Below are 11,762 nucleotides of genomic sequence, written 5' to 3' on the forward strand. Positions count from 1 at the left end.
ATATATTTTTAAAAGGTTCAAAATTGAACCCTTCTGATCAAAAAAAGGTTCCGGTGTGAACCATTACACAGGGATTTCTCAAATGACCCTTTTCTGAAGGGTTCTTCGAGGAACCTTTTTGACCTGGAAATAAGCCATGTCTCGGCGTGGTAGTTTTTAAAACCCCAAAAGGTCCTTCCAGGCATCTTTACTTCAAAGAGTGTATATTATCTGCATACACATTAAAGGTTTCAAATAGGTACACCTGATTTATGCAAAAATGGGATCTCAATCCCAGTATTCACTGTGCTTTGTCCAAGTTAACCTCATTGGTGACATCAGTTGCATATGATATTGTAGAGTAATAGCATCACATAAGGAAATAGTCAAGATAAAAAGCTATAAGGCGATAGTCAAGATTAACCAAACTAATGTGCAACTCACATTATCTCTGCGAGGGAGTGGGTTTATGTTTGTATGTCTGTATATGTGTGAGTTGTATCTCATGCTGCTCCTGTTTCCCTGGTCCCGTGTGTAGGTGGTGGTGAATGCCTTGGTGGGAGCCATCCCCTCCATCATGAATGTGCTGCTGGTGTGCCTCATCTTCTGGCTCATCTTCAGTATCATGGGGGTCAACTTGTTTGCAGGGAAGTATTACTACTGCTTCAACGAGACCTCAGAGGAGAACTTTAAACCGGACGTCGTCAACAACAAGACAGAGTGCTTTGCACTAATCAACGCAAATTACAGTGAGGTCAGATGGAAGAATGTCAAGATTAACTTTGACAATGTGGCTGCAGGATACCTGGCACTTCTTCAAGTGGTAAGTACAAGGTCTTTCCTACAGTCGTGTCTCTGACTTCCTTAATGTGATGACAAGCTATTTTAGGAAATCGATTACCTAACATTTGATTGATTACGTGATTTAATTAAACCATGCAACAATTAACTCGTTAATAACCTGGGGCACCACAGAAGAGTTTGTTTATATAGAGCGGCTATCTCCCAAATCTTTTATATCAATAGTAGTCAATCAGTCATGTATTATTCTTTACCTTCTATCAGTCTCATCTGAACGCCATAAAAGTCTTGGTTATCTGTACGAACCCGGCCTTTACTATGAATCATCCATACACAAATTGGCTCAATTATTTATTTACTATCTAATTAAACAATTACAGAATATACAATACATAATAACATTATACAGTAAATACCATCCCTAGTGGACTAAACAAAAACAGTTTGGTTATAACATGAGAGATTCAGAGAGGAAAAGGGGGGAAGACAAAGGAACATGGGTCTCTATCTAACATGGGAAGCTATTCTTGCATAAATATGAATACATATGCACTTTAACAATCACTCTTTTGGATAAAGGAATGTAATCAGTATTTACGATTGAGCTAGTGATGTGAGGCTCTGGTTTGCCCAGTCGAGATCGCCATTGTCCTTTGTTGATTCTGCCGGGTCGTCGTGGAGTGAGGTGTTCATCTGCGTCGGTCAATGTTCTTACTAGATTTGCTACCTTTCCAGCTGCAGTCTGTTAGGCTGTAATCTAGGACTCACGTCTTCTTGAGTGATCAATAGTTCAGAGCTCATACCATTTCACGTGTGGAGCAAGCTCTCACGTTTTCTGGCCTGTAGAGTTGAAATTAGACTTAGCCCTTTTTAGTATTTGGAACTGAGGTGACTTTGGGTCACAGGGCTTATATAGAAATGTAGAAAAGGGGTTGGTTCATCATTTCCAACCAATGTCTATTCACTTGGGCGTAGCCACTGGCTAGATACGAGTTACCGTTAAAACACACCATTTTAATTTTAGAGGACTTAATCACAATGTTATCTTTTCAAAAGTATTCTTATACTTTGTTAAACATTTTATCCAACATTAATTTTATCCAGCAAGCCTCATAACTGAGGAACCCATATTAACAGAGTTAGGATAATGTGGCTGTATTGTCTTTCATTAGGTCACAAACATGAAACAAAATGGACAGGGTCGTAGCTGGCTTCTCTACCGACCTTTTACACATTCTCCAAAATAGGAATATGGTTCAACTCTCAAATTCTGGGATGTAGTAGAATTGGGCGGGAGAATCCCTTTATCTTACTGTGAAACTCTCTCTCCATACTGCATGGTCAAGGAGAGGTGTCTCTGCAAGGAATTTATGACTGGGTGTTAAAGTCATAACGCACATCTCTGCTAGAGGGCTAGCTTCATGACACTATTGATGTTCTGACTTTTCACTCCTTTGGCCCCTTGCCCCTCCCACTTTGGAGAAGGTCAATGTTGAACGGTACTTAGACTGCAGAAGTCAATAATCATATTTTTTTCAGTCATTGGCTTCCTACTGTACCTCTATGTCCTTCATCTTGTAATTTTCCTCCTTCCTTTTCAACACCTCATCCTAATTTCCTCTATTTCTGCTTAACCTTAATTCTTCTTCCTCACTTTTCTTTCCCCCTTTTTCTCACAACTCTATATATCCCCTTTCTCACAGGCCACGTTTAAAGGCTGGATGGACATAATGTATGCTGCCATTGATTCTCGGAAGGTAAGCCTGACACTTGAGATTTGTCTTCCTTTTGTTTGGTGGTTGGTATTGTGTGAACAGATGTAACATGTTCCAAAAGAACCTACCAATACTAACTTGTTTGGAAAGGGACTTTTGAACCCACAAAGGGGAATGTAATGAAGGAGAGTTTGGAGCTTGAATGTCTTTTTCCTGCTCTCTGTAGGTGGAGGATCAGCCGATCTATGAAGACAACATCTACATGTATATCTACTTTGTTGCCTTCATCATCTTTGGCTCTTTCTTTACCCTCAATCTCTTCATTGGTGTCATCATTGACAACTTTAACCAGCAAAAGAAAAAGATAAGACCTCTTTTTCTTATTCAAGTTTCAGGTTTTAATGTCACATACACAAGTACAGTGAAATGCCTTTCTTGCAAACTCAAAACCCAACAATGCCATAATCAATAACAATGTATTACTAGAAAAAAAGACATGAAATAAGAACAAGAAATATGAAGGCCTCCCGAGTGGCGCAATGGTCTAAGGCTGTGCCACTAGAGATTCTGGTTCGATCCAGGCTCTGTCGCAGCCGGCCGCGACCGGGAGACCCATGGGGCGGCGCACAATTGGCCCAGCTTCGTCCGGGTTAGGGGAGGGTTTGGCCGGCAGGGATGTCCTTGTTCCATCGCGCTCTAGCGACTCCTGTGGTGGGTTAACATGGTCGCCAGGTGTACAGTGTTTCTTCTGACACATCGGTGTGTCTGGCTTCTGGGTTAAGCAGGCAGTGTGGCTTGGTTGGGTTGTGTTTTGGAGGACACACAGCTGTTGCCTCTCCCTAGTCGGTATGGGAGTTGCAGCGATGAGACAAGACTGTAACTACCAATTGAATACCATGAAATTGGGGAGAAAAAAGGGTATTATGAAATACGTAAGTAAGCATACTATATGCAGGAAATATTTTTCCACAGTCAGTTCCAATACCATATTTATAATGTGCAGGAATGCTGGAGTGATGGCGGTAGATTATGTAAGGGGACTAGGCAATAGGATATAAGATAAACAAATTAGCAGCCGTGCTTTTTCACAAGCATTTCGCTACACTCACATTAACATCTGCTAACCACGTGTATGTGACCAATAACATTTGATTTGGTTTGATTGCATACTGTGTGAGTGGGTGTGCATAAATGTACGTGCATATTATGTGTGAGCAAGAAAATTCCTTGGACCTGTTAATAAGATAAAACTATACTGAACAAAAATATAAACGCAACATGCAACAATTTCAAAGAGAGGAAATCAGTCATTTCAAATAAACTCATTAGGCCCAAATCTATGGATTTCACAGATATGCATCTGTTGGTCACAGATACCTTTCAAAAATTGGGCCTCCCAATGGGCGCAGGATTTCGTCACAGTATCTCTGTGCATTCAAACTGCCATCGATAAAATGCTTCATTGTCTGTAGCTTATGCCTGCCCATACCATATTCCCACCTCTGCCATTGGGCACTCTGTTCACAATGTTGACATCAGCAAAATGCTTTCACACATGTCACCATACACGTGGCCTGGGCTGTGAGGCCGGTTGGACGTACTGCTAAATTCTCTAAAATGAAATTGGAAGCGGCTTATGGTAGAGAAATTAACATTCAATTATCTGGAAACAGCTCTGGTGGACATTCCTGCAGTCACCATGCCAATTGTGCACTCCCTCATAACTTGAAACGTCTGTGGCGTTGTGTGACAAAACTGCACATTTTAGAGTGGCCTTTTATTGTCCTCAGCACAAAATGCATCAGCGTAATGATCATACTGTTTAATCAGCTTTGTGATAGGCCACACCTGTCAGGTAAATGGATTATCTTGGCAAAGGAGAAATGCTCACTAACGGGGATGTAAACAAATTTGTATGCAAAATTTGATAGAAATAAGCTTTTTGTGCGTATGGAACATTTCTGTATTTTCTTTCAGCTCATGAAACATGGGACCAACACTTTACATGTTGCATTTATAGTTTTGTTCAGTGAAGGTTAAGAACAAGTTCCCACATTATTTGGCTCAACAAGGTTGTAACCAGATGTTTTCTTGTGTCCCTTTACTTTGGAGGTCAGGATATATTCATGACAGAGGAGCAGAAGAAATACCACACTGCCATGAAAAAACTTGGCTCAAAAAAACCACAAAAACCTATACCAAGACCATTGGTGAGTCTCTTCCTTTTACCCAAGGGCTACTTTGGGGGAGGTGTAAATTAGGTGTTTTCTCATTATGGTAACATTCAAAAGACATGTTGAAAATGAAACTTTACAAACAAACAGACCTTCCAGAATGTCCCCTTACCAAATGTGCCTCGCTTTAATTTGTTAAACCTACTAACGTTTCTTTATCCATCCTCCATTCTTTTCTCTGTTTTCTCTCAGAATAACTTTCAGGGCCTGGTATTTGACTTCGTAACGCAGCAGGTGTTTGATATATCTATTATGATGTTGATCTGCCTCAACATGGTGACCATGATGGTGGAGACGGACGATCAGTCAGAAGAAACTGACAACATCCTCTACTGGGTCAACTTTGTCTTTATTGTAATTTTTACTACTGAGTTTGTGTTAAAGCTCTTTGCCCTTCGGCACTACTACTTCACCATTGGGTGGAACATCTTTGACGTGGTCGTGGTCATTCTCTCAATTGTTGGTCAGTAGTGATTTCATCCCTTTATTGTCTTATATGCCTGGTATTTGTGTGCTAGAACCTGAAATGCTGTTTTAATTCAAAGTACTAGAAATGGGTTGCTCTATTTTCTATAAAAAATCATGTGTCTAGAAGTATCACATTATTATGAAATTTGTGGCCTGGGAAAGTGAGATCATGTCTTAACATCTCCCCCTAGTGGCCTACCAGTCACAGGACAGTTTGTATTATTATTATTAGAGAAATATATGTATGACAGAATGTTATGGTTTAAAGGAAACATACTAAAAAGATTGCAGAACATATCAACAATCATACATTTCTCCATATCCTCTTCTTTCTCTGTGTGCTTCTCTATCCAGGCATGTTCCTCGCAGATATCATTGAGAAGTACTTTGTCTCTCCAACCCTCTTCAGGGTGATCCGACTGGCCCGAATCGGCAGAATCCTGCGTCTGATCAAAGGGGCCAAGGGCATTCGGACTTTACTGTTTGCTCTGATGATGTCACTTCCTGCCCTGTTCAACATCGGGTTGTTACTCTTCCTGGTTATGTTCATCTTCTCTATCTTTGGAATGTCTAACTTTGGCTATGTCAAGCATGGGGCAGGAATCGACGACATGTACAACTTTGAGACATTTGGCAACAGCATGATCTGCCTGTTTATGATCACCACATCTGCCGGCTGGGACGGTTTGTTGTTACCCATCCTCAACTACCCACCAGACTGTGACCCACAACTGGAGAACCCAGGTGCACCAAATACGGGTGACTGCGGCAACCCCTCGGTTGGGATTTTCTTTTTTGTCATGTATATTATCGTCTCCTTCCTAATCGTGGTCAACATGTACATTGCCATCATCCTTGAGAACTTCGGCGTTGCGACTGAAGAGAGTGCCGACCCGCTCAGCGAAGACGACTTCACGACCTTCTACGAAATATGGGAGAAGTTCGACCCAGACGCCTCGCAGTTCATCACCTATGGCAAGCTTGGAGACTTTGCAGACTACCTCGAGCACCCACTCCGTGTTCCAAAGCCCAACACCATCGAGCTGATCTCCATGGACTTGCCCATGGTGAGCGGGGACCGGATCCACTGCCTCGACATTCTGTTTGCATTCACCAAACGGGTACTAGGCGATACCGGAGAGCTGGACATGCTAAGGGATCAAATGGAACAACGCTTTATTGCGGCGAACCCGTCCAAAGTGTCTTATGAGCCTATTACTACTACTCTGAGGCGCAAGCAGGAGGACGTGTCGGCCAAAATCATACAGCAGGCCTACCGAAACTACCTGGCTAGACGCGGCTTCAAACGCAAGCGCAGACCTGCCAGTAACAATAATGTGAAGAATGGGGGGACGAATCCGGAAAAGGAAAAGAAGGAGGGCACGCCCTCCACTGCCTCTCTCCCCTCCTATGACAGTGTAACCAAACCTGACAAGGAAAAACAGGATGAGAACGAAGGAAAGGGAGGGAAGAAGGAGGCCAGAAACCAAAAAGCCGTCAGGGAATCTAAGTGTTAGAATATCGTAATAATAATAACAGTAATAATTATTATAATAATATAACTTCAAACAAAGCGAGAGGAAACCATCTAATCCACAGATGTACAGATTATTTCATTTGCAAGTAAGAAAAATAATAATATTAATAATTTTGTTTACAGACTTCATACTATTGATGCAGAGGGAAGCAGCTCAGTCTCTTACAGCTTAAGACACTTGGACTTGATTTAATCTAAAAAACAAGACTGTCTGACATTGTTGCATCTAGACCACTGATCTTAACAAAAGGGAATGAAAAACAGACAAAATATGGAAGAAATGTCTTTGTTTGCAAAAGGGCAGATAGTGGACTACACATAAGGAACAGAACTCTTCACTAAGAGGAATGAATGAGAAACGCTGATAAGGGATTTAATGTGTGGGATTCCCGCCAGCAATGGATTCCCATGGAAATACAGCGCTATGCAGGAAAAACATGGAAATACTGCTTGACTTGAAGAATCATCTTCCAAAAGCAGCCAGAAGGGCCTCTGTATCATTTAATTTAGACATTCATGGAGGACATTTATGGACATTATCACTCTGTATGAACAAACAGAAGAACGGCTGAGAAGAGAATAACAAAGACCCAGAGTAGCCTAATGTAAGGTTTTTTTATTTGGTTTGTTAATGCTGAATATACTTGTATCTCCACATAATTTGAGTGGCAAAAAAAAGCAAAAAGGTACAAAACAAAAACAACAAACATTTTCACTTAACTCTTCTTCTCATTCTATCTTTGTTATATCCACATCAAAAGGCTTTTTCTACATGGGCTTTCACATCGATTGGTTAAGGGGCTGTTTATTAAGGAGTCATCTTGGGCCAAGGGCTTACATTTACTCAGTCAGATTTCCAAACAAATACATAAATAATTGTGCTTGTTCAGTGCATAGTAATTACTTGCATGATGGCATGTTTTGATCAGAAATCTTGCATGAATAATCATAGTCCACAAGACACTAATACTCAGAACACAACAGTGGCTCGATTATAGGTTTGAGGTTGTCCACTGTCAAAAATTCAAAGTTAGAAGTAAATCATTAGTATTATGATGAGAAACTTTGTGTCGAATGAATACCAACGTTGTGGATTTTATTAGGAGAAATGCAAACTAATTGTATTGCTGCTATGGGATGCAGAAGAGATGGGATTGGATGTCTGTGTGTATTTGGTGGATTGTTTTAAGAGAAAAAAATTATAATGTAAATCTTAAAAAGCTTATATTTATAATTTGTATGCAGCAATATCACTTACCTAATTGACCATGCCATCTGCCTTTGTTTTTGTGTTGGACGAGGGCATTGTGGGAGTGTCTACGTTGGTAGGGAATTGACAGGTGTAGCAAGCTAGTTTTGATTTCAGATTTTTCTCTAAGGCCAATTTAGACAGTTCTACAAGGTTTGAGTGAGGAAAGAATGTTGTGTTTGTTTCCAATAACTGCTGTGTTTTATTTCTTTACCATGTGCTGATTCATTTGTACATGTTGTGATGGTTTACTAGTTTATATCATTTTAACATGTATTTTCCGACATCACTACGAGGGAGTTAATATTGGGCTAGGAAATGAGAGAGAAATATAAATTGGTGTATAGGGTTAATTATAGGAGGAGAAGCCAAAGAGACCTGCCTTGTTACTCATGGTCACCCTTTGTCCTTGGAATGGGAGTGGGTGAACAGTGCCCCCCTGCTGCCTCTTCTGTTCTTTGCTGTCATTGTTAGACGGAGAGACCCTAGAAATATACGCAATGCTTGAAGAGTTCACCCCTTAATCTCAGGAGATATTACAGATGTATTATAATGAGCTCTGCAACTAATTGCAAGTGAAAGTGATGATGAGAGTACTTATGAAAACGCATTTTCCTGTGATTTGGTGTGATATTATGCCACGCTGTTGGACAATGGTCTCGGCTGGCAATAGCTCGGGCAGTCAGTCTGTCGGAGGCCATTCGAGCTTCCTTAAAAAAACATTTCGAAATATAGGGCAAGAAGCATCTCTTGAAACGGCAACATTTTGCTCGCTTGTAAGGGCAATGTTTGAAAAGGTAGTGGATTATATTTGTGGTTTTGTAGCTTTGGACTTAGGTCAGGTCTAAATAAAATATAACAATAATACTGCTCAACCCAATAGCAATCAGAGGTACTTAGGAAACACTGTGAGGAGATGTCATGAGAGGTAATATGGATTTGTTTGAGCAGCACACTAAATTCTGTCAGAGGCAAACAGTATGTGAGCAATGGAGAGTAGGCCCCATAATACAATATTTGTGAAAAATGTGCTCCAAAACCCCTCATCAGCCATTCACTCCACTTACGTAGAAAGCATACCATGTAACAAATACCAAATAATGAACAGAGCAGACCCCAGGAAGAGTCACTGCTGCCTTGGCAACAGCTAATGTGGATCCTAATAAAAATACTAAAGGTACTACACCCAAGCTTTTGCACGTTCTGGTGTGCAGTGATGTCACTTCCTATTAATTAATAAATCCCCTTCTCAAGTTTTATAGTCCAGTTGCTGCATGAGAGCTACAAAATCATTGTGGGTGTTAACTTGAACCAAATAAAACTCTGAATGACAAGCATAAAAGCTACTGCCTTCCATTTTTTCTCCATGCCCATCAAGGATATACATGTATAGATGTGTAAACAGAACAAATAAAAAATATTACATACATCCATTTGGAAAAAAATCTATAAAAAAATAAATCTACAGTTCAGGCTATGTTGTAAATGGCACAAATTGCTGAAAAGTAACGAATGAACTTTTTAATAGACTATAAATAATGTAATATATCATTTTATGCGTGCATGCACATGCGCCTTTTTTTGTAAATAAAGAAATACTTACAAAATGACTGCTATTAATCTAATAAGAAATATGATACCCATAAATAGAATGGCTTCCAGCTGACACACTTTGTCACACTCGTTAGACTGTGACACATTTGTTAGATGGAGTAGATTTTTGGAGTCACTTTTCACATTAAAGAAGGAAGTAACTAAACAAATCAATATTAAATAGCAAAAACTATATGAAAATCTATATATAAATGAATACATATATAGAGCTATACTACATATACATATAGTTCTAATATATATATATATATTAGAACTATGTGCTCAATTCTCTCTTCCACTCCTTGTATTAAGGACAATGCAGTACCACAGACTGTAATAGCTCACGTTTAATTTTTGCGTGCAATATGTTCAGTGAATGACCAAAACTCTGGCCTGCCCAGGATCTCAATGTACTGGGGACCAGCATACAATGCATGGTATTGTATTGGCTGCTTGCTGAGGATTGTGTAGCCTGCGTTGGTGAGAGGATTGCACTACCAGCACACCCTTTTGTACATGTGTGAAGATGTCTTGCCCACAACTTCATCTATCTCTTCCCACTGAATATAAACACACATACACATACGTACTGTACTGTACACACACACTTTCTATCCTGAGACAAGCTGGTGCTGGCCGGTCAGTATGCCCCAGTATCCTGAGCCTCAGGTCGCCTAGTGTGACAGCATTTTGATCGTTTCAGCACTGACCTTCCTCCATGTTCACCCTAAACACACACCAGTGCAGTTTGGATTTAACATTTCATTTGGTTGTTATTTTTTGAACGATGTATCCGATCATTTCAAGTTTTATTGTCTTTCTTGTCTGTGTTTGTTTCTTGGTGCAATATCTCTTAATGGCATGTGCCTTTTAGCAGCCTATTTAGACTTGAATGATTTATTTGAAAGAGGATATCTCCAAACCCATGGGTTTAGCGAATCAAAATGAAGCACGACAAAAACCATGGATTGCCAAAAAATTTCAAAAATAACCAATAAACTCGGAAACAACGTCACCTAGACTAGATCAACTGAATTAACATCACATAGAGTCATCTAGTACAAATGCTCTTTGTATTCTGTTCGATAATCATTTACCTGGTAAGAGAGCTTGCCTTCTGTTTTAGACTTGGGTTCAATTCTGTTGTGGATTTATGAATTGATTTATGTAGCCTTTATTTTGTTAGCATGACTGAGATCTGTTATTTAGTATTTTTTGCCGATTTGTTGTTGTTTTTTTTAAAGCTTTTTGACTGTCGTTATCTCTTGCCACTAATACAGTCAGAGAAAGGACCGTGTGTTGCACAATCACTTGGGACTTTAAGTGAGAATCAGTGAAAGATTGTCTTCATTTGAGCACGAATCTATTCCCAAACAATAAAGCAGCCTTCCAGTTATGCTTCATAGTGGTGTCTTTTTTTCTAGAATATAATGAAATATAATTTATTTTACAAAAGGGGGGAAACTTTTCATCAAAGACTTTAAAGGTCCAATGCAGCCGTTTTTATCTCAATATCAAATCATCTCTGGGGGAAAATTAAAGTACCTTGTTGTGGTTGTTTTCACTTAAAATTGAAAAAAATGAAATCACAGTATTATTCCAAACTCATAGTGTGTCATGATTTTGACTGCACTGGGCCTTATAATAATATCACTGTATTGAACGTTGAGCTGCAAAGTAAGAGCTGGGTATGAAGTAAAGAAGATCACTAGCACAATACACAGTATAGAAATGATAAAATAGCATTTAGGCAACACCAGAACATTATAATCAAATCAAATGTTACTTGTCACATGCTTCGTAGACAACAGGTGTAAAGCCTAGTCATTTGAATCTGATGTCACAGCAAGGTCAGTGGTGGATCTTGTCTGCAAGAATCTAACCACTAGCTGGCCATACCTTTATTAAAAGGAAAGTACCTCAAGTAGCACAGCATGTGTGGTGTGCTGTGTGGTGCAGTAGTGTGAACTGAGATGAGGGTGCGTGTGTGTGTGTTTTAAAGTAGCCCACTGAATGAGTGAGGAGAGGGAAGTAAAGAGGACGGGGGAAAACGGCACTGCAGTGCAGATAGACGAATGCAGTGGCCTGGGCTGAGTCAGCAGCAGCCTGCTCTCAATAGACTTCTGTATACCTCCCTCGCTCTCACTCCCACAGCCTACTGCACACAGGGGGAGGGGGTAGGA

General features: G+C 40.0%; 1 protein-coding gene across 1 annotated transcript in view; it reads left to right on the plus strand.

Annotated features, from left to right (window-relative positions):
- Positions 1–10,982, plus strand: part of LOC112216904 (sodium channel protein type 8 subunit alpha-like) — a 114,055-nt gene extending 103,073 nt beyond the window's left edge. The window contains exons 23-28 of the mRNA XM_042297419.1: positions 518–802; positions 2,484–2,537; positions 2,722–2,859; positions 4,601–4,705; positions 4,922–5,192; positions 5,552–10,982. Coding sequence (XP_042153353.1) covers positions 518–802; positions 2,484–2,537; positions 2,722–2,859; positions 4,601–4,705; positions 4,922–5,192; positions 5,552–6,714 — 2,016 coding nt within the window. The 3' untranslated portion in view covers positions 6,715–10,982. The remainder of the gene's footprint in view (positions 1–517; positions 803–2,483; positions 2,538–2,721; positions 2,860–4,600; positions 4,706–4,921; positions 5,193–5,551) is intronic.
- The last annotated feature ends 780 nt before the right edge of the window (positions 10,983–11,762 follow it).

The sequence above is a fragment of the Oncorhynchus tshawytscha genome, linkage group LG02 (genome assembly GCF_018296145.1).
Source record: "Oncorhynchus tshawytscha isolate Ot180627B linkage group LG02, Otsh_v2.0, whole genome shotgun sequence".
Taxonomy (NCBI): Eukaryota; Metazoa; Chordata; class Actinopteri; order Salmoniformes; family Salmonidae; genus Oncorhynchus; species Oncorhynchus tshawytscha.